Genomic DNA, 24,665 nt, shown 5'->3' on the forward strand with positions numbered 1-24,665 from the left:
CACGAAGGAAAGCGAAATGCTTATTATTTCAGGGTTTAAAGTGCTATGGGCACTTTATTTGAAAGACCATAACTGACTGAGGATTGTAATATCTGAAGCATGTGTCGAAACTATTCGGCGTTTCGCACTTGCAGATATAACATTTCACCAGTTTGTTTTAATTTTTATCCAAAAACAGCTCGTTCGATTGTTTATTTTAAACGAACAATTGATCATGTCTGTAATTTAAGGATCGGACTCGATCTGGTCCACCATAATGGGAATAAATTGGAAGAAGACTTAATCGGCATTACCCAGGGATTATATTTCATGAACTTTCTTATCATTCTAATGGTTTGTATTTTGGAATTATTTTATCTGTTTAACTGTAAAACATTGTTTATCTACTCGCATAAGCTTTTCTGTTGACATGACTGCTTGAGATAATCTCTAGTATTTAGAATCAACACGTAGGAAATAATTGTCTCAGATTAACCGCATAGTTAAATCAGTACCTTAATGACAGGCGGTCACGTGGCACGAATATGGCCGCACCCATGGAAACAAAAATCGAAAGGTCTATAGTAACCACCGAAACCATGATGAGGTCAGAGAATATGTGGAAGGGTCTATTATATCTAGTTGGGTATGTACATATGGAAGGATTTTGAATGCAGATTTGGACATTATTTACCCACTTGCATAGTCATAGGAACGGAAACAAATTCGTACAATCCAGTAATTATTTGTCATTGATCGTGCGTTTCATGTGTCAGGCGATGTAAGAATAGACTGTTGGGCGTTTATATGTATACAGCAGATTAATTTATTTGACATCTGTCTTCGTCATCATTTAGTTATACTATAGTGATTGACTATGGAGGGAGATCATAACTTAGTGGTCACTGTTTCCAACTAGGCAGAAATTATGTTAATGGGAACAAAGTGTAAAGAGACAATTACCAGATTTAGGGTTCGGGATTACAACATGATGATGTGGATAGTGTTCCTTTGCTTGCTGACATCAGCAGTGCCTCGAGGTAAAAGCCGAAAGAAATAACTTTGATCCATTGTAGGCATATGTACAACCACAATGCACGAATTACAGGTACTAAAGGGTTCAAAGAAGTTTTGATACCAACATATGTTGTTTGAAAATGAAATGAAATCATCTGGGCATCATATTGTTATGCAAGATATTTTTTCTTTATCCTGCTTAGGGATATTGACAAATTGGTATTGGCGTAATTATGGTCCAAAAGTTAAGCTCTATGGCAGAAATGAATGTCGTAAAATAAAAAGGCAATGCACTATTTGTTGTTCATATAAATCTAACCCTCGACGTCACTGATAACACGTGATACTTGTACGGCAAAATTCGGTTCATTACTTATCATTTAGTTTGAAATTTTCGTTCCAAATGAAGTAAACTAGAAAGCATCATTTTCATTCATCATTTTTCCGACATTAGTATCACAAAATCTCAAACACTACTGCAAGTTTGAATGTCTAATTGTTTCATAATATTTCTTAGAAAACATATCTCCATAACGACTCATACTAAAATAAATGTGGAAATGACACGCCCCATTTTATTTCATGGCTTGACAATCAAGTTCTATGAACGATCATCGTTTTGTCTTGTTTAAACAAATCGAGCTAACATTACAGGGTTTTAGTCGTTTCTTATGTACGTCATGACTACTTACTTTGGCGTTTGCTGTACGTTCATGAGGACATGATGTATTTTATTTACAGCTAGAACTCTATCTGAAGATAACAAAGCTGAACTTGACGCCAAAGCTGGAGAAACAATTTTAATAAGAAAATGGTTTTTGAATGATACAACTTTGTCCATCATAGTTAAAGGTACCAACATTACTCTCCTAAATACCATCTTCCCTGGAGACAACGAAAAAGTCCAAAACGACCGACTAATCCCGAAATACAATGTTACTTCCAATGAAGCTTCTTTAATATTCAGCAATGTATGCAGGGACGATGAGGGTCTATATCAGATCGAAGAAAGTTTCTACAGACCTAAAACAGAACCGCATCAGAAATTCGAAGAAAAGGATGTTAGATGGAACGTCCAATTAAATGTTTTTGGTATGTGTGATAGTTGATGATAGGTTAGTGTAATGGAATGGATTATTTATTCTTACATGATCAGGAGTGATGTTGGCCATACTCAGACACAGGAATTGCCTATATATGTGCTGTTTGAGTAATAAAAGTACATTTCGTGTTAAAAAATGTAGTTTCGTCGGTATTTTGTTTATAATTAATGTACTGTTTAATGTAGTATGTATAAATAATGACCGTATATAGCTTTCTGTTTTCAATTATTTCCCTGAATAATCTTGAATGACTGCGAACAATAGGAATCGAGTTCGTCCTTCACACTACGGCAAACATTCGACCGCAGCAAATCGTATATGGAGCGATATCAACAAATTCGTTAGGTGCATTCTTATCACATTTTAACCAATTCATTCGTGTTCATACTTGTTTATTCGACTCCATTCTTAATTGTTGCACGCAATGTTTCGCATTTTCCTTTAGTGGTATAGATTAAAAGTGTTGTAAGATGTGGAGGGAATTTGTATAGATTATGAGTTTTGAATTGATTTCTCATTCGTGTCGAACGACAAAAAGTAAATTCAATTACTATTGCTTCTTATATTCTATTGTATCGTCTTCATGTAATATCTAAACCGAGACACGTTGAACTGCTGATGACTGGTAATCTGACTCTGTAGACCATAAAGCGCCTTGAAATTTATCGAAACTGATTGACACTATTATACGCCACATACAAAAGTAAATCTTTGTTGTTCAAACTTTTACGTTGGAGAATATCCGGCTTGAAGTATCTTAATCATATCACGCAAATTATGCATTATTTTGTGGTCATCAAGAGATGAACAATTTGACATGCATCTCCAGTTTATCCTCCTACTCTGAAAGAGCTGTCCAAATATTATATTTTGCAAACGACGCTTTTTGAGGGGAATTTCGATATTCTTGCACCTTTTGACAGCCCAACTGTCACTCATTTTCTTATAAAGTTGGTGATTTTATAAATGTATATTTAAAGCAAAAATCTTCAAATATTAACTCTCAATGGCGGTGGTACTTAACTCCATCCATTATCTATCCACGCTATGTTTCATTATTATCCTTCCCTCTTTCCGCTAATATCTTCGATTATTCCCGTGACCTTGTAGAATTCATTTTTACATTTAGTTTATTTTATTTATGTTGAACTAGAACCAGGTGAAGTACCGAGAGGTTATGTTGGAGAGAATGTCATCATGAAATTTAGTAACCCATCCAAACTATCCTTCTTATATCACTATCACAAGAAGGTTGCCATCATTCATGAATGTGAATGCAGTTTGTTCCCTGGTACACAATTTGCTGTCCGTCTAAGATGTTCACGAGACGAGTTTGATACAACATGCTCAATCATCATACAGAATGTCACACAGAGGGATGCAGGACTATACAAAGTTATAAGGGAGGACACTGTCATTGAGCGAAGGTTCCTGAACATAACAGGTATTGCATCCATTAGATTAAGATAAATGTAGTCATTATTTTTTTATTCATATACTCTGCATTTGTATGGGTGTGATAATCTTATTGTTCGGATTACATTTGAAAAATTTCACAACTATAAACTTAAAGCACCTACGTTAAAGACGTTATTACAAACGGGCAGCAAGATTAAAGACATTTTTCTTTCACACAGATGGACTCAATCATAATTCTAACATATGATTAGTCAACCATTTGACGTTAGCCAATCAGATAAGAGAAATTTCTGTTGAGTTTGAGATTAACTGTTAGAATCATCTGTAATCTTGGAACCTGACCGAACTCTTTGAGTACGTAAACGCAATTAATAGGTTTTGTCATACACCGTTGTAATGGTGCCTTTTTGACGTTACATATATTCCCATAACGTTGTCCAAGGAAAACGCTACTGGTATAATGCGTCTGATTCTACTTAAAAAATTTCGCCGCACTTTTATGCAGTTTATTCAATATTATGAATCAATCAATATTTTCCACATGTGACATATATTTCTATCTTTAAGGTAATTTCAAATGAAATTTCTGAAACTCGTTTAATGATATGCAAAATGGCAACTAATACGTTATATGTTTTCACTTTCACGTGTTTTGAAGAAGAGAAATGATCCCAAAATTAAAGAGAAAGAAGTACATAAGAATTCTATCAGACTTTTCTTATTTATTTACGTAGAGGATATCTACATTTTTTAAGTATAGTTTTTTTTAAATTATACATTTTAACGCAAAAAGCTTCTATTTGCATGAATTTGTTTCTTCAATGCGGCTACACTGTTACATAAATTAAAAGAGGTTCCGAATTTTTTATAATTTTAGTCCAGTGACCTTATATAAATCTGACATGACCAAATATATAGTGAACAGGTACTACCACTGCTTGCAATAATGAATCATGTTACACTACAGGGAAGCTAAGCGAAGACAAAAAAGACAATTTTAAATTTTGCACATAATGTATCAAATTTTGTATTTAATCGAATGAATGGATGTTTTCATTTAAAATGTAAAATAAATTATTTTTTTCAACACATTTCTTGTTCGGATTGATACAGAGAACACTGCAGCAACATACGAACATGACAGAACGTTCCAAAAGACTTCGGAAAATAACGCCATTAAACAAGCGTTTTAATGGTTGTGAGATTACTTATAAGATTTTAGGCTGCAAAGCTTGTTTAGTTTTGTTTCTAGACGTTAATCTTGTTTGTTGACGGACGTGCTGTCCATTTTGGACACGGTGGTTACATCCATATTTCGACTGCCTATCAATACATGATTTCTCTATCGTTTTCAGACATAATTTCATTGTGAAGACAGTTATAATTGCTACGTTTATTACTATAAGTAAACCACATTTTTTCTTAAAATTTCATCTCATTTTCTCCTAGAGTGTAACATGTTTACGACATGTATGGATGACACAAAAATCGAATAGCAACTAGTCATAGAAGTTCCATCACTAACTATTTGCGAGATTCATCAGAAAAACTTGAAGTCTGCTTTCTGTTGTTTGCAGATCGTTTTTTGTGCGTTCGTAATAGTGCCTTTTAATTGATTACATCAGGTTTTACTAATCTAATCATCCTAATCTGAAAAGGAAAAAGGATGGATGAGAGAGAGACAGGGACTGAGAGAGAGAGAGAGAGAGAGACAGAGAGAGAGAGACAGAGAGAGAGAGAGAGACAGGGACTGAGAGAGAGAGAGAGCGAGGAAAGGAAGTAAATACAATAGGCTTAAATAGGGAAATGCAGTTTCAAAAAACATACCTAATAACAGATATAGTTCCACAATGAAAAGAGTTGTTCCAGACATGGTATCGCCACTGTAGCTAAATCATTTTTTCCCACTAATATAATTTAATATCTTATTATGAAATATGTAATAAACAGGTACTACCACAACTAACACCATGAATCCTGATACACTACAAGCAAGGATAACAAAACCCCAGTTACATCAAATTTCAGCTGAGGATAACTATAGTCAACGGATTCCACTGAAACCAAGTAAGTAGATTTCCACGTAGATTTACTGAAGAACATGACTGCAAAGTAATTGTGTGGTCATCAGTCGACAATTGGACACACACACACACACACACACACACACACATATAATATTATGTAGTGTCTGCTCCACCGATAAATATACCCCTAAAGAATTAGCATATCCACTATTGGAAACAAAACTGCATTAATAAAACACAATTTCGCATGAAAACTGCAGGTACGATCACTCGTCATAAATGTTCATTTTGGCGATTACAAAACTGATCACACCAATCATATCACATGACTGTATACGCATGTGTATGTGTCTAAGGAGTTTGTCAAGAAAGTGACCATGCTTTGGTTTTGCCGATATTTAGTATTACCCTCAAAGGCGAATGTAACATTTATCCAGAAGTCGATAGCATTTGTCAGCAGTCACTTAAAATTTCACAAATGCGATGTGATGTAGTCCACGCCTAAGAGCTTATTACAAACTTTGCCTAAGCAATTATTAGAACTGGATGAAATTAATTAAAATTACCCTTTAAAACTCCGTAATGACCCAAATTGTGGCTGCTACCAGCGAAAAAAGAAACGTTCCACAAATAATCTTTCTAGTTGCCCCGTTTCATTGTCCAGTTTAACTTATAATGTGTTCAGTTTATATGTGAGGGTACATGTATATATGACTTGAGAATTATATCCCTAGAGCAGATAAGATCAATTATTTAAAGGAATAAAAAAATATTTTAGATTAGATTTCACATTCTGTTTTATAACCCTTTTTGCACGATTTGACTCATCACGCCTACATTACCTATTAGTATTAATATTTGATTTTACAGGACTTTGAGTTAAAATATACACTCCTTGGTATAAAGCCTCTACGTGCTTTTTGAAAATATGGACAGTTCATGAGACATAAATATTGTTTTTCAGCACCTTACACTTTCATTAACAGCAATGACATATAACCTGTCTAAACACAGAGGGGGCATGATATCATCGATACGGAAGAGTATTGTCGGATTCCATTGTTACTTGTGCATTGTGTATACCCTGTATGTGTCATCCTCCAATTATAATCAACCTTGATCGTGTGTGAAGCTGATAAAGACAGTCCAATATGTCTGGTCATCCCGTTACACACTAATCCAAAGAAGTACAATTTTCCTTCTGCAAATGATCGGTAGTTCAATGATATGCATGTCTATTACGTCATATATAAAACGGCGGGGAAAATCCCCCTCCCCCCCCCCCGTGATATGAAAGACAGACCCAGAAAATACTGATACTTCAAATCTAGACAAGTTGCCTATTTTAAACTAAAGAGAATGTTTAAGACTGTGATAACCTGATTTAGGTCTAAGTGAATAAATCCTATTAGCTTATTACACATTCAAATATTTCGAGTGAATGCAATGATCTGTATGCTCTGTACCCAAAGATGAAAAAGAATTACAAATCATTTATAACCATACTTTCCTGTTCCGCTTCAAGGTGCATCATGGGGACTTGTATTTTAACATAAGTTCGAAACTTTCACATTTTATAACCCTATTTTTGTTCTTATTACGAACTCCTACTGTTTCGTTTATGAATAATAGCGTGTAAAATTATAATCCTTGCAAAGGATGGCGGTAGAATTACCTGCCCCTGAAATGTATACACATCACTAAAACAAAGAATTCACAGATGTGGAGATTATAGTGTATTAAACTTACATTTAGGTTTCACAATGAAGAGTGTGCCAAGTTTATATCATCACAGTCCAATTGAGGTAATGAAAATAAAATCTTGTCTTATTTATAAAGCACAGGGAGAAAAAAAATCACTTAGCTCCTAACACAATATTGCGTCATATTCTATTTGACATTTAAGGTTCTTTTATCTCCGTCATAAATCTATGAAGCAAAGGTCCAACGAAGTTATGCATTTGAAGTTCAAATGTATCTAACCTATGAATAGTGACAACTTGTTCTTCTGTGGTGGATTGCTTTCTCGCTCTGTCATTTCACCATGATGATTCCTTAAATCATATGTCTAAATCCTTTTCTTTGTCACCGTCTAGAAGTATATGTAATGTTTTCATTGCTTGCAATACTTTTACAAACGAAAGTAATGAACATGCAATAGGATCAACTACTAACGCTCTTTATATTAGTTCCAGGTGTGAGCCATTATAATTGATATAAACATTTATATAAACTAGTAAGGAGGTCAATATATTTTTTTTCCGTCTGTTCTTAATAATTTGTGACCATGTACTCCAAAATACTTTGTTGTTGATGTTGTAGGGTTTAACTCACGAGAACCTACTGGTAAGCTTTCTCACGTAGCAACGTTACCAGAGCCTGAGACTCGAACCTACGCAGATATAGCTGAGATGGCAGAGATCCGGAACGGACAGCTTTTAGACCGCTCGGCCACTCGGGCCCCCAAATATTTTGTAATCAATAGTTCGCATATTAGTGTGGCTGACCTGATCTAGAAAGATATCACAATAATATGAAACAGAGAATTAGTAAACGGATTTTGGGAAATCGGTTGGAGTAAATTTTAGCAGAGTGACATATTTGGATTTCACACATAATGCTCTTCAAAAAGGCATACAAATTATTCATTTTAACGATTTTCTAAATACATGTCACTTAACAAAACAAGACACAAAATTATATATGCCCTTGATTTTATATCCTCCGTATATTTGTCGCACAAAATAATTTATTTTATTTTATTATAAACACCGATTATACCAATAATCGCACTATGAATACAGGTACACTAGATGCAAGTTCTTCTGAATCCCAACGCTATGTTATTGGTTCATCCCGCAGTCAGACGAGTTCACTGTCCACACAAAGTAAGTAATTCCAGGCGACGCATTTAAAGAGTAGCAATATGTACCTGTTAAAGCAGGTTTTACTGTGTAATATTTAATTTATATCGTGTAAGGTAACCAATATTTTGTGAGTAATCGAAGAATATAAATAATAGCCGAATGAATGTATTTCATAAAACAGACAGGCTAGATTATCATATATATGTTCAAGAAATATAATCTATTTTACTTCTTTGCTGTCGCAGTGTTGATTAAGACACCTTCTACAGGTAAATTCTGTACGTAATTCCCAGAGTGCGTGGACGAATTTCTCACTAAAAGGGCGGTGAACAAGTAATGAACAGTTAGGTAAAGGATATATATATATATATATATATATATATATATATATATATATATATATATATATATATATATGATTAATTGTACGTTGTATATAGATTGAGAACACATTTATTTATTTATTTTCGTTTATTAATTATGAAGAGGATATCTACATTTTTCAGTAGATATAAGCAAATATTTCAGGTTGAATTGAAAGCGTTGAATTGTAACGGGTGCAATATTTCTTATATCCCTTCAAAGAACGTAGATATTTTTATTATATAAGTTAAGGAAAAAAGCTTCGATTTAAATAAGATCCGAAATTTTATAATAACTTTAGTACAGTGACTTTTATAAATTTGACATGACCAGATATATAATAAACATGTACTACCACCATTAGCACAGTGTTACACTACTTGGAAGTTTAGCAAAGACTGAAATACAAATTCATATTTTACATGAAATGCTTCTTAATGGGTTGTCTATTTATTCATACGAATGAATGTTAACATTCGGAAATTAAAGGAAATTGTATATATATATATATATATATATATATATATATATATATATATATATATATATATATATATATATATATATATATATCCACAGTGCGTATACCAGGCTATGTCATACCAGTTGCCATTGGAGTGGTTGGTGTTATCATGCTGACGATTGGCTTTTTGATTTGGATGCAACGGAGGAATACCTATGATCTAGACACAGGTACAAATTCTACATTTTCTTATAAGTCTAGCTTGTACTCAGATTAAATCAATTTTATTAATGTTCTCCATATCGTTGTGCATATATTTAGTCATTATGTACACGAAAGCATAATCCATACCCAAAGACTCTCGATGCTCCTTTTTAAATATGAAGATTTATTAAAGTCTTTCTTGGACTTTATTTCAAAGCCTGTTTACTTTCCTATATCACAATATTATTGTCTGATAATATTATATTCTACACTTGAGATTGTTTCGTGTCGCTTAATAACAAAAGTAAATTGAGGGTGTTCATCACATGACGATAAGTACATTCTGTTATTTATAACAAGATGTAGACATAATTCTCATCTGAAAGATCATGAAATATTATTTCAGTTGATATCTCATACATCTCGCTGGTGTGTTTTCCAGAAGCATTTTGTAACGAAAATCAGGAATTCAAAATATTTGCACACGATACATCAGCAATCATTCCACTCCATCTATGCGGCTTACAATTCTGCTAATTTCTTAATAATGCAATTGTTCTTATCGTTTCTGCAGTGCAACGTCTTATCCTAGAGAAATGTGAAACTGCTTCCTTTTCTACTCCTACTACTGAAAGAAGGACTATAGCAATGCTTGCATGGGTGGAAAGAATTGCGGATCGGTCAGTTCCTAAAGTGAAAGGGCTTCATGATACGATATTTGATGTTAACCGCTCAGCAGCTCTATGGAACGCAGCCTCTGTTGATACTTTAGACAGCAGTATCTATTCCCTAGAAAAATGTGTAGACTTCAAACCAAATAATATATTCGGCTGCAGTGAAACAAGTGAACGGTCCAATACTTTGTTTTCTGTATGTGATGTAAGCACAGTAATGGGAATTTTGGGAGAGTGTCCGGGTGTCTCTTCATTGGTATCAAACTCAAGCAGAGAGGAGTATAAAACTATCTGCACCGTACAAAAGAAGGTGGCTGAAAGTATTCAAGCTTTGTTTGAACAGGTCAACGATGAGCCAACAGTTTCATCTAAATATTACAGTAGGTCATTTCATTCCATTATTTAAAATTTTACTAAAAGATTTTTGTGTATGTGATGCTAGACAATTTCTATGTCTGTGTCTCGTTAGACAAGGTAAAACAACTAAACAAACAAAATGTACATTGTGCTCATTCTGGTCAGAACACAAGCATAAGCCAATATATAAAATCTCTTTCGCTGTGTGGTTAGAGTGTCCGCATAAAATGCGGGAGGTCGCGAGTTCGAACCACGGCAGAGTCATACCAAAGACTTATAAAAATGGTACTAACAACTACCTCGTTAGGCGCTCAGCATTAGGAGTTCGTGTTAGGGCTGGTCGGCCTGGTGTCAGGATAATTAGACTGGGTGAGAAATCGTGCCACATGCTTGCGGCACGATGCCTCGGTGGTAGACATCACTATGAACTGCCACACTGCAGACATTGTAGCGATATGACTGACAAATTATTAAAGCTACGTTAAAATCCAAATCACATACTCACACGCTTTCACCAAAATAAAAAGTTCTCTAGTGATTTAACAATGACGAAATTTCACTATATATTTCTTTTAGAACTTTTTTGTTACTAAACAATATAATAACACCGAATATTTGATAAGGTAACGAACTATTACGTTTTTTCTCGTCCTTGGAGTCATAGTATTTGTGAGGATGGTTAATAGCAACATTGCAGAGTTATTCAGTCAGTTACGTACCAATAAATGCAACATTATACTCACTGACTTACTAACTTGCCGGGGGCCCCGAGTTGTGGAGTGGTCTAAAGCGCTCACCGTTCCGGATCACTGCCATCTCACCTCTGTCTGCGTGGGTTCGAGTCCAAGGCTCGACTAGCGTGGGTACATGGGAAAGCCTGCCAGTTGTTTCTCGTGGGTCGATGGTTCTTCCCTGGGTTTCCAGGGTTCTTCTTCCACCAGTTATACTGACCGCCATGTATAGCCTATAATGTGCTGAGAAATGACGTTAAACCCTACAACAAAAACAAAAACAAAACTTAACTTGCCAATTTCAGAAAATTTTACCGCTACCGGAAATGATGACAGTTTGTGTAAGATCGAATATCAAATGGAAGCCATTTCAAGCGGCATTCATCCTGAAGAGAAATTTCCAGACGTTAAAGTAGCTTCTGAGTCGACTAAAACCAATGCAGCATCATGTCAGGGTACGTACGGAATAATTTCATTGATGTACATAAGGTAATGTTTTCTATTCTTTAACAATATTGAATAACTGAAATAAATTATGATGACTGTTATGGAAAGTTTGAATCTCTTACTCATTGTAATTTTGTTCCGAGCAATAGTTCTTGATTTTCTGAAATAGTGTGCTTCTGTGTAAATAGTACCTCTATTAAACAATAACTATATTGACCATTTAAGTTTTCGGCAGCCGTATTTTCGGGTAAGAAAGTTTGTGAAATATATTTATTCAGTTGTATTATTAGGAACATTATGGTCAAGAAAACAATTTGACCATGGAACTAAAGAAGATGATGAATATGAAACATCTGAGAATATACAGCATACGACACCTGTACCAAACGACAAGGTATGGACATTTATAATATTTTTTAAAACAAATAAGACAACTAAAAAAGAAAAGTGAGAATCCACAAATATGTGTTATGCCACTGGAATGTATCAAAATAGTTTATTCTTTTCTGTCAAGACTTTAACTGGAATATAATCTCATTACTGGACTCATTTAAGTGCATGATAAGTGTGTATGAAAGCATTTAGGTAATCTCATATCAAATCTTTTGACTATTTCAGTTTTATGACTATCAGAATTCCACAGCATATATTAATGAAATTCGCCTATTCAGATATTTATATATACAGCGAATCATATTAGAGATCAGTCACCCCAACAATTGCTCTAAGTTTGTACGGAAAACTGTATTGAAATCATAATTAGTTCCCTTATTGTCTAAATGTCTGAGCTATTTATAATAGCATTGACTAATTATGATGAATATACTTTACAGGTTTCTAAGAATGTAAACTCCTTGACGCTTGAAGATGAGGAACAGAAAGAAGGAAATAGGATTTCAGACAATGATTACGCTGACGTTGATTTATAATTATTATATCATTTTAGCTCATCAAAAATGACACATTAAGACTAGTAAAATCTTGGCCAATTTTGATAATTTTATTTTTTAAAATTTATTTACATAAAAAAAAATCTAATAAAAACATGCATCACGAAAATGCTTCTTATCGTAAACAATAGAAAGGACACATTCCAAAACAGTAATTGAGAAATCGTGTCCATAAATTTATGCAACAGATCTAAATCTGATTTAAACTAATGATAACGTGGACACTCAAAAAAGGAGATACCTTTTTATTAACTGAGTTTGTTTATTTAAACGTGATATGTTAGGCGCAACAATGGGCATTGATTATGTGTATAAACTGATGCTACAAGAACCTGTTGGTTTTTCGGTTACGAAAATCTACTTATACAGTCAAGAAACAGTTAGAAATATAAGGTCATGTTTAACCATTGATTCTTAAAGGTCGCTTTATAATGAGCATATTTAGAATTTAATCCATTTACTATTCTTAATGTTGTCAGAGAGAGAGAGAGAGAGAGAGAGAGAGAGAGAGTTAAACGTCTAAACGTGTTTCTACTCTTGGAATATACGGTAAACATATTTCTTCTGTTTGGGAACCACTGGTGTAGACTATTCACCAGATTTGAGAAATCCCTAAATTAAACTTGAAAAGAAGGCACCAGAGAAAAGAATCAAAGATAAATTGATGGTTTCTTTTTCTCAATTCATAGGGCCTGCTTGACGTTAAATATATTTCTCATTTTTAAGATAAAAAATGTGGATATTAACGGATGTCAACACCGAACAACATTCATAGTTTCGAAAAATGGACAAAGATGTTCAAATAGTCCACTGACAAGAGCCGTTTAACTGATAAATGTTTTTCTTTTCGTGTTGATCATGCACGGTATATGCATAGAATTGCAAGCAGGAACACTACGCTTTCTTTCCATATATTGTTCTGTGCGATGATTTCATACGTGTGTCAGCCTGCGGGTACATCAGCTCTTTATCCACACAACAAACAGGTTTTAGTTATTCTCAAAATAATCTATTTTATATCATTGTTTTTAACTTTATCGAGTATGCATCTTCCATAATTAGTCCAGTGTTGATAATTACCGTGAATCCCTCAAGCATAACTACCTAATGGACGACCTAAACTATTTTTGTATCGGGTGTTAGGGGAACAACTTTATGTTAGAGATACCAATTTCAAGCTTCGCAAACGTTCATTCTAGCTTCCAGAAAGCGAAATGTTTTGAACTAGCCAGGTAGTTCGATTACGCGGAGTAAAGTGTTGATTTCTCGTAAGAGAAAATGTACATAACAGAGAGCACGAACTAGCGCGATAGATCTTGTGATTGAAAAGTATCATTTTCCTCTATTTCTCTAGTTCGCGTAATCCAGGCTCGAGTTCCTTAGGAGTTTCCACGCTTATGTCACGTATCGACAGTCACATGACATGTCAATACTTATTTAATAGTGTGTGTGTGTGTGTGTGCGTGTGTGTGTTTATAAGTGTTCATATAAAATATTTTGATATACAAATACTGTTGGTACATCAGATTGTGATCCGCCAGTGGCTTATAAGTACGCATACAATCATGCTGTTAGATGTTAAACTATTGCTTTTATACCCTCGAGATCAGTGATGAATTTCCATTCATGAATAAAGAGACACAAATAATCTCTGTTTTGTAGTGAATTAAATATGTTACAAAATGTTCTCTCTCTCTCTCTCTCTCTCTCTCTCTCTCTCTCTCTCTCTCTCTGACTAGTATAAGTGGAAATTAGTGGTGTGAGAGAAAAAAAAAAATCTGGGCTTAAACTTGATCTTAAACTTACACCAAGGAACACATAAAAATTCGAACCGTTATCATGGTATATGTACACTTTCCATGGGAGTTTTTTTCAGTGTCACATAATACTATGATACAAATCTGCAATAGCTTGTGTAGACGAGTTTGTCTAATTCTAATAATTGACATATACACAATCTCATAATCTCTCTCTCTCTCTCTCTCTGGATCATCGTTGCAAGTAATGGGTGAAATCCGTTAAAAAGAATGTTGTAGATATTTGCCAATGACATGCGACAGTGTGTTTGGACCTTTTGATTGTAAAATGGTTAAAGCAACCGACCAGAAGAGAGAATGTGAGAGAGGGGTCAAAACAATTTATGGTTAGTAGTAACGGAAAGTAAAACAACATAATGACTTAGAGCAACTGTAAATACCATTAAAGTTTTTAATTACATCTTGTCGGATCGTCATTTTGCTAAACCTGAAAATATTCTCTACTAGCTTCCTAAACCTCGTCCGTGATCGGATGGCCGCGCTGTCACTGTTTGGGCCACTAGCCGTGCAATGTTTACTGAGCTCTACCTTTTTCATTTAAACCAACATCCAAGTTCAAAATCCAGAGACTCTTTTATTTATTTCGTCAATATAAATGGAAACACATGTTCAAAAAGAAGCAAATTAACAATTTCCAGAAGACTTGTAAAGAAATAAAATATATACAGGACTACATTTTGTATCGGTAACACTGGAAAGGATGTGAAAAGTTAAATTCCTTCGACAATACACAGTATCCTGTAGTAAATCGTAAACTCCTTTGAAACAAGGCATTTTTATTTGGTATAAATAAAATATATTTATAGTATGTATGCTGTATCCTTGATATACCACATGTATACAATTTTCACTAAAAATTAGCTAGGCAAGCCTGGTTGCCTATTAATGGAAACTAATTATTTAAGCTCATTTAGCTCTGTTACTTGTCATTCCAAATTCATTTTTAGTGTATATAATGCTATGTTCATGTCCCCCGGTTTACATACGACCTACACATCTTTCATCTGTTCGCGTGGGTTGTGAGAAAGCTTGCCTATAGCTTTCCACGGGTCATTGATTCTTTCTGGGTATTTTCTACAAAACAAAAATGTACTGGGTGCCATATTTAGACGATGATGTACTGAAAATTGGCGTTAAACCCGCAAAACCAAACCAAATTGTTATATTCACCTTTTCCCGCCGGGAAACGAAAATTTTTAGGTATGCAGGAAATTATACAAGTTGAAAACTAGATTCAAGATAGTACAGATTAAATTAATAAACACTGGTCTATCTTTATGTGTGTCGATCGATCGATCTATCTATCTATTTTTCTGCGAGTGTGTGTGTGTATGTGTGTGTGATAATATCCATGCAATTTCTATCAAATACAAAAATGTTTTACTATACTTTATCAGACATTCACATTATATACTACAGAGAAGATATAAGAAAAGAAAGGTCAAACAGTTTGTATAACATTCTTTCAGTTTGTTTACATTTAATATATTAAAATTGAAAGGTTTCAGTGTATGTTACAGCCCAGGGTTTTACATGAATTTGTGATTCTGTCATGTATGACCTGACCAAATCCCTCACACGGTATTGTCGACGAAGCCAACATCTTTGCGTGATAACGTGTATCGCATTCACACTATTGTCTTGTAATCCCAATTGCATTTCATTAATTTATGGAATTTCGAACGAGATATTAAAACCTGTGTATGGTACATTTTCACTGTACGTTTGTGTCAATTAGGTTTCTGTAAATAACGCATATTAGTTTGAGATCATATCAAAAATTCGTGACCAGACTGACACGTGTTTCCTGCATGCATGCTTGTTCGTTTTCCTAAAAGGAAGTTAAATAAGAATCATTGTCTCTTGTCGTTTCTTTTCCTTTCTATTTTTTAAATAGCTAAATGTTTTCTTTAGTTTCCTCAGCCTATGATTTTGTCCTCTTCGTGACATTGTATTGCAAGCAGAATGACTGAATATATCAGAGAAGAATAGAATACAATTAGGCTTTACAATTTGGCTACATATCACTCCAGAAAAAGCTAATCCCTACTTAGTAGGTTTTGTGTACAGACCACCATTATCACATGCTGATTGGTGCGAATATTTGAACTTCAAGTAGATACAATTTAAAATGAAACGAAAGAATTTTACATTTTGGCGGTATAAATAGAGATCTTCTCAATGATCAAATAAAAGTGAATTGGATGGATTTTATTACTTCATTAGGTATGGAGCAGCTAGTAAATGAACCCACATGAGTAACATCTACCTCTAAAAGACATATGTCTTATTTATACCAATACAAAAAAAAATGTTTTGGAAGTGAAGTCAATCGCAAATCAAGAATATAATATCCATAAATCCATTATTTACAGATCTTTTCAAAACTTTGATACTGTTAAATTCATGGAAGGTCTGAAACAGATTCCATGGAATACAGTCCAAAACATTTGAAGATACTGATGATTTTTAAGATACTTGGAGAGATCTATACATCAGTATAGGGAACAAACATGCCCCTTTAAAAACACACAGGATAAAGAAAGACCACCAGCCAGTCTGGATATCCCCAGAAATTTTAGAAGCAACAAAGCAAAGAGACCAACTAAAATCAGTAGGAAATCAAACTGAATATAGAATTTGGAGGAATAAAGTTAATAAAATGATATATCAAGCCAAATAAGAGCACTGCAACAAGGTGCTGGATGAAAACAAAAATAACCCGAAAGATATCTTTAAAGTGTTTACAGAGTTTGGCGCTGGAAAATGTAAGAATAAAACTGAAATTTTGATCCCTCAATTATGAGGGCATTCATACCGATAACCCAACTGACATCTTAAATATTTTTAATGACTTTTCGTTCAAATTGCTGAAAAACTTTAAGAACCCAAAGTAATCTCTAGTAAAATCTGAAATATAAATAAAATAATTAAATACACTTATATTTCATGGAATAAATTTTATCAAAGTTCATTATGCTGGGACACGGGTTATTCTATCATTCGGAATAAATAATAGTTCAAAATTAAAAAAGTGTATTGATTTCATATCTTGGTGCATTTTTATTAGTTAAGGTTACATTGCACTCCTGAAGCAAGCGTTGCTGGACTTGAGGCAGGACTTGCTTACACACACAGAAGCATACATGTTCATCTCAGTATCCACCACCACTCACAGCATCATACAAACAATTTTCAAAAGATGAACTCATCATAAAGCACAAATCACACTTTTTGAAATCCTGGAATTTTTATGGTGTAGCATATCTGAAGCCAACATATTCCTCTGAGGGAAAAGATTTTCTGACTCTTAAAACAATACAGGAAGGAAGCACTTTACGGCTGTGTCTGCCTAGCAGATGCCAAATCCATGCGACAAAATGCCGACATGCTAAATGCATGTATGGTCTGAAAATAAATATAGAATGCACGTAAGGATAAATTCATACAAGAGTTAGATAGTTCTTCTTTAGTAAATCAAGCTGAATTGTACTTTCAGTACTTCGGATGAATTTCTTTTGAGATGTTTATTTTTATAACATTATTAATCTTCATTGAATACATATATATTTGATACAAGACATTATACATGTGAAATGACCCACATAGTTATAAAAGTGTTTTATTTATTTGTTGTATGTTTATTGTGTTCTTCAAGACTCATTAAATCTAGTTGATAAGCTAAAAACTTTTTTGGTCATGATTACAACATCATAATAATTATTACAATTTTAACAAACCTGCTATCCCTTTCTCAAAACAAGCAGATATATATATATATATATATATATATATATATATATATATATATATATATATATATATATATATATATATATATATATATATATATATATATATATATATAGATATATATAATATATATTAATGACACATGAGCACGATCAAGGCTATATGATGTAAAAGTAAGTTTAGATATCAGCCCTAAGAAAAGACAAGGAAAAAGGGTAAAGTCTTTAAAAAAGAAAGCTACATTTTGTTCTTAAAAACTGCATTTTTTTCATAAGTTGAAGAACATCATAATGGAATGCATCCCTCTGCAAAAATGTCGCCTCCATGAGTTGTAAGCTGAAAACACTTTGAAGTAAGAAATTCTTGTGTATAGTTTGTTTTGTATACACAAAGAGTGTATACGTTTGAACCTATACACTCTTTGTTTGCAAAGGTCAACGATGAGCCAACAGTTTCATCTAAATATTACAGTAGGTCATTTGATTCCATTATTTAACATTTTACTGTGAGATTTGTACGTATGCAATGCCAGTGAATTTTTAAAACTATGTCTCGTTTGACAAGGGAAAATAATTAAACAAACAAAATGTACATGGTACTGATTCTGATCATAACACAAGCATAAAACCTCTTTTGCCACAAAAAAAAAATATCTAGTTAGTCAAATTTCACAATATATTTCTTTTGGAACTTTTAATGTTATCAAACAATATAATAACACCAAATGTTTGATAAGGTAATGAACTATTACGCTTTGTTCTCATCCTTGGAATCATAGTGGTGGTGTAGAAAGTTAATAGCAACACTACACAGTTATTCATTCAGTTACATACTAATAAATGCAGCATCATATTCATTGACTTACTAACTTACCAACTTCAGAAACTTTTACCACCACTGGAAATGCTGACAGTTTGTGTAGGACAGAATATAAGATAGCAACCATTTCAAGCGGCATTGTTCCTGAAGAGAAATTTAAAGACGTTGAAATAGCTTCCGAGTCGACTAGAACCCGTGCCACATCGTTCAGGGTACGTACGGAATAATTTCATTGCTGCACATAAAGTAACATTTTTGTGGTCTTTATCAGTATTACATAATTTAAATAAATTGGGATGACTTATGAAAAGTTTGAATCTCTTGCTCTTTGTTTTTGTTCAGAACTCTAGTTCTTGATTTTGTGAAATTGTCTGCTTGTGTGTGCAAATAGTATCTCTATTACACAATAACTGTAATGACCCTTTAAGTTTCGGCTGTCGTATTTTAGCTAAAGCTAGTCTGTGAAATATATGCATTCAATTGTACTCTTAAGAACCTCATGGCCAAGGAAAGAATTTGTCTATAGAACTGAAAAGACCATGGATATTAAACATTTGAGAATATCTGTAAAACAAAAAAGTAAGGTATGGACATTTATACTCTTTCTTAAAACGAAAAGACAATTCTGTAAGGAAACGTAAGAATCCACCAATCTGTTGTTCTGGTTTAATTCAATGCAAAGTCAAATTTATTAAGATATAATGAAACATTGTCTTTAACTAAACCATGAGCTTTTTGAGAGCAATATTTGGTTCAGCATGGATTACAAACTAGTTAATGCTTACAAACTAGTGAGTGCTTACAAACTAGTTAATGCTTACAAACTAGATAATGCTAACAAACTAGTTAATGCTTATGAATTGTTAATGCTTACCAAGTAGTCAGTGCTTACAAACTAGTTAATGCTTACAAACTATATAATGCTAACAAACTATTTAATGCTTACATACTAGTTAATGCTTACAAATTAGTACATGATTCTAAATAGTGGTTAATAATATCAAAATACAATGTTAGCTTTTGATAGCAAACTTCACTACTTATAATAATTTGTTTGGCATCAGTTTCATAGCATTTTTTTAAATTCCTACTATCATGATTGTTCTTAATTGTGCATGCACGTATTTAGCTAGGCTGATACCAAATATTTTTACCATTTCAGTTGTATGACTATCAGAATTCTACAGCATATTATACTTCAGTTTGTGAAGAATCTTTTGAAAAAAACTAAATATATTTTTCTTTTTTTCCCACCTATTAGAAGTCTGTTCGCATATGTGGTCCAGTCATTTCATGCATTCGTGTTGCAAATTACTGTAGTCTGCAGATCAATTTTAAATTAAATTTTGGTCTGCAGATTCCTTTGCATTTCCGGCTTTGGATTGTACAATAAGTAAGCAAGTTATGTAGCTTTGAAGAAACAGCTGGCTGCTTATCGCGTTCAAATGAACCAGGATGCATCTTCAATATTTGCAGGATATATGCACGCATTGGTATAACAAATTGCTAAGCTCTGCATGTGACTTAGGTGGTGATCATACCCAGATTTTAAAAGGTGCAAAGCGATTGCTTTACACTTTTGATTTTTGCCTAACAAGTTTCACTTGATAAATGGATTGTTGTTGTTGTAGGGTTTAACGCCAATTATCAGCACACGATAGGCTATACATGGCGGCCAGTATTAATGTTGGAGGAAGAACCCGGGAAAACTCCGGAAAGAACCACCGACCCACGAGAAGCTACTGGCAAGCTTTCTCACATACCCACATTAGCCGAATCCGAGACTCGAACCCACGCAGACAGAGGTGAGATGGGAGTGATCCGTAACGGAGAGCGCGTTAGACCACTCGGCCACTCGGGGCCCCGATAAATGGATTGTAACTTTATTTTTGTAAGCATATGTATTAAGAAGTACGCCTTTATTTTGACTTTGATTTGTGATGTTGAATGAAATTCGCCTTATCGTATACTTGTTTATACAGCGATTCACATTGGAGATCAGTCACCTCAAAAATTGCTCTCAGTTCTTCCTGAAAATTGCATTGAAGTTATACTATTTCCCTCATTGTCGGAATTTCTGAGCCATTTATAATGGTATTGACTAATGTTGATGAATATATTTTTACAGGTTTCTAAGAAAATTGAATCCTTGACGATTAAGGATGAGGAACCGAAAGAAGAAAAGAAGGTGTCAGACAAAACTTCTAATGATTACGTTGACATTGATTTATAAAGATTATACCATTTTAGCTAAACGTACCTATCTCATAAAGTCTAGTCAAATATTGGTCATTTGTATAATTGTTTATTAAAAGCTTATTTACCTAAAACAACATTATAACGCAAACACTGCTTAACGCAAACTGTTAACGACACATCCAAAAACAGTAATTAAGGAACTGTGTTCATGAAATTCTGCAACAAAATCTAAATCTTATTTCTAATAATGACGACTTCTACACCGACTAAGAGGTACATTTTGATTAAATGAGTTTTGTTTATTTGAAACACGATAGTTTAGGCTATGGACATGGATCTCTGAAGGATAAAGGAGTATGTGAACATCATTATTCGGTTATGAGGTCTCTACATATACAGCCAAGGGATCAACAGAAATATGAGGTTCGGTTTCACCATTGATTCTCAAAGTGCCTCTTTATAATGAGGATTTTGGCAAGGATCCAGTTACTTGTCTTGATGTTGTAAGAGAGTGAGAGAGAGTAAAAAGTTCTAAAACTTGTTTTCTATTCCATGAATATACAGTAACGTATTTTTTTTTGTTCCAAATGTAGAACATTAACCAGATTTCAGAAATTCATGACTTAAATTTAAAAAGAAGACAAAGGATAAAAGGATTAAAGGTCAACGGTTTTTATTTCAATCCATTGGGCCTGCTTGGCGTTAAATATATTTCTCATTTTTAAAATAATAAATGCATACATTAACTGTTTTTAACATTGAAAAACATCACTAGTTCCCAACAATGGGTAAAAAGTTCACAAAAAGACGAGATTTTCCGTATAAACTGATAAATAGTTTTTTTCTTTTCTTGTTAAACATATTCGATATAGGCATAGCCAAGCAAGCAGGAACACTACGTCTTCTTTCCATTGATGTTCTGTACGAGGATAGCGTACATGTTTCTGCCTGCGCGTACATTAGTTCTTTATCCACACAACATACACGGGTTTTAGTTATACTCTAAACAATATATTTTAGATAATTTTTACTTTATGGAGTATGTGTCTTTCATGATTACTCCAGTCTTGATAATGTCTGTGATTCCCTCGAAAATAACTACCTAAAGGACGGCCTAAACAAGTTTTGTATCCGGTGTTAGGGGAAACATTTCATAGTAGAAAGTACATCTCTGGCTGGATGTCTAGAGATCCCGTATCAGAGCATTTTAAAACTTATTTCGACTGCAAGAACAAACTTAAAGATCTAATAATGTTCCCTACATTAAATATTTGCATCTTGTTTTATGTTTTCTAATTTCATGGTATTTATTTTCTAATATTGTAAAGCGCTTAGAGCTTCTAAAGATTAGGCGCTATACAAAGTCCTCATTATTATTATTATTATTATTATTATTATCATCATCAAGAAGGTGTATTCGTGCTGTCTCGAATACGTTAACAATGCAATTTGCTCTCTAGGCTTCGCAAATGTGCATTCTAGCTTTAGAACGCGAAATTTTTTGACCTACTAAGTAGTTCCATTACTTGGAGGGAAGTGTCGATTTCGCGTAAGGAAATGGCATGTAACAGAGAGCTTGAACTCGCGTGATAGATCTTGTGATTGAAAAGTATCATTTTTGTTGGCTCTCTCTAGTTTGCGTAATCCAGAATCGAGTTCCTAACATGTCTATATTAATTTAATATGACTATGGATTATTTTTTGGTAGTATTTCAAACACTTTTCTAATAGTATGACAGAGAAACGGCCCCTATGAATGAGTATATATAATAGTGTGTGTGTCTGTGTGTCTGTGTGTGTGTTAAAATGTCTTCTTATAAAACAATTTGATATAGAGATACTGTTGGTAAATCAATATTGTGATTCGCCCATGAATTCTAAATATGCATACAATTATGATGTCAGATGCAGACTGTTGATTGTATACTCTCTAGATCTTTGATGAAATTCCATTCTAGAAAATTAAAAACATAATACTCGCCGTTTTGTAGTGAATTACATATGTTACACAATTTTATCAAAGTCATCTCTCTCTCTCTCTCTCTCTCTCTCTCTCTCCGTAAATGACTAATATACTTTTTAAAATTTGTGTTGAGACAAAAAAAAGTCGCAAGTCACGAGTGAAAATACGTGAAAATGGAATGTCATAGATTTTACCAATGGCATGCGACAGTGTGTTTGTACCTTTTGATTGTAAAACTGGCGGAACAACAAACGAGAGAGAGAGAGGGGAGGGGGTCAAAACAATGTATGATTAGTAGCAATGGAAAGTATAACATAATAATGACTTAGATCAACTTAAAATAGCATTACATGATTTAATTAGCTAAACCTATTCCCTACTCGCTTCAATATATTTGTCCGTGATCGAATGTCCGCGCGGTCAATGTTTGGGACACAAGCCATCGAATGTTTGTAGAGCTCTACCTGTGTCATTTCAACCAAAATTCATCTTCAAAACCTGAAGAGTCTTTTATTTATTTATTCAATATAAATGAAAACACAAGTTCGAAAGAAAAACAAATTACTATTTTCAAAGGGATTGCGAATAACTAAAATATATGGAGAACTACATTTGATAGCGGTCACATTCGAACGGATGTGAAACGTTAAATCTCTTTGTTAATAACACAGTATCCAGAAGTAAATTGTAATCTCCTTTGCAACAACAGTATGTGTATTTGTATGTGGTATGAACAAAATGTATGTATAGTATATACACTGTATCCTTAATATAATACTTGTATACATTTTTCACTAAAATGAAGCTGAACAAGCCTCGTTGCCTATTATGGAAATGTATACAATTCGAGTAACATCAAAGAAACAGTGTACATAATATACAAATTGTGTGAGAGAGAGAGAGAGAGAGTGGCAGAGAGATAAAGAGAGAGAGAGAGTAAGCGCGCGTTTTTGTGTGTGAAAAAAGAATCTCAGTCAAAAAGGGGAAAACATTAATTATTTTAGCTGATACAGCTTATGTTATTTGTCAATTGAAATTCATTTTTAGTGTCTGCTATGCTATGGTCGAGGCCTCTGTTTATTTATTGCCAACACATCTTTCCTCTGTTCGAGTGGTTTGTGAGAAAGCTTGGCAATAGCTTCGCATGGGTCGGTGGGTCTTCTGGGCTATTTCCACACCAAAATATACTGGTTGCCATATGTAGCCAAATATGTATTGAAAATTGGCGTCAACCCCACAAAACCAAACCAAATTATTATATTCATCTTTTCCCACAAGGAAACAAAAATTTTTAGGTATGCAGGAAAGAACACAAGTTAAAAACTAGGTTGAAGATATTACAGATTAAATTAATAAATACTGTTCTATCTGTCTGTCTATCTATCTATCTATCTATACAAATATTTACAGACCCACCTACGTACGTACCAGAAGGATTTCAAACAAACGGCGAAATTGAGAATTGAAATTGTGCTAAATTTCTGATAGATGTGGTTTAATTCACCTGTTTCAT

The 24,665-nt window shown here is 33.7% G+C and overlaps 1 protein-coding gene and 1 long non-coding RNA gene across 4 annotated transcripts; both read left to right on the forward strand.

The window, feature by feature from the left end:
* Positions 1-805: 805 nt before the first annotated feature.
* LOC149795415 (uncharacterized) lies at positions 806-14,249 on the forward strand. 3 transcript variants are annotated; one of them, XM_089965196.1, is made up of 10 exons: positions 806-1,087; positions 1,738-2,088; positions 3,253-3,543; positions 5,469-5,585; positions 8,350-8,433; positions 9,355-9,468; positions 10,017-10,496; positions 11,510-11,659; positions 11,942-12,045; positions 12,485-14,249. In XM_089965196.1, the coding sequence occupies exons 1-10, from the start codon at positions 1,060-1,062 to the stop codon at positions 12,578-12,580; spliced, it is 1,815 nt and encodes a 604-aa protein (XP_089821322.1). In that variant the 5' UTR covers positions 806-1,059; the 3' UTR covers positions 12,581-14,249. The 3 variants fall into 3 exon arrangements, with proteins under 3 accessions (XP_089821322.1, XP_089821321.1, XP_089821323.1); XM_089965195.1 differs by having other exon boundaries at positions 806-1,019; XM_089965197.1 differs by lacking the exon at positions 1,738-2,088 and having other exon boundaries at positions 807-1,019.
* Positions 14,250-18,579: 4,330 nt separating this feature from the next.
* On the forward strand, positions 18,580-23,170 carry LOC149795416 (uncharacterized). The gene is made up of 2 exons (XR_016422108.1): positions 18,580-19,202; positions 21,119-23,170. It is a non-coding gene; the product is annotated as an uncharacterized LOC149795416 (long non-coding RNA).
* The last annotated feature ends 1,495 nt before the right edge of the window (positions 23,171-24,665 follow it).

This window comes from Sinohyriopsis cumingii, chromosome 7 (assembly GCF_028554795.1).
Source record: "Sinohyriopsis cumingii isolate HCF-2022 chromosome 7, ASM2855479v2, whole genome shotgun sequence".
Taxonomy (NCBI): Eukaryota; Metazoa; Mollusca; class Bivalvia; order Unionida; family Unionidae; genus Sinohyriopsis; species Sinohyriopsis cumingii.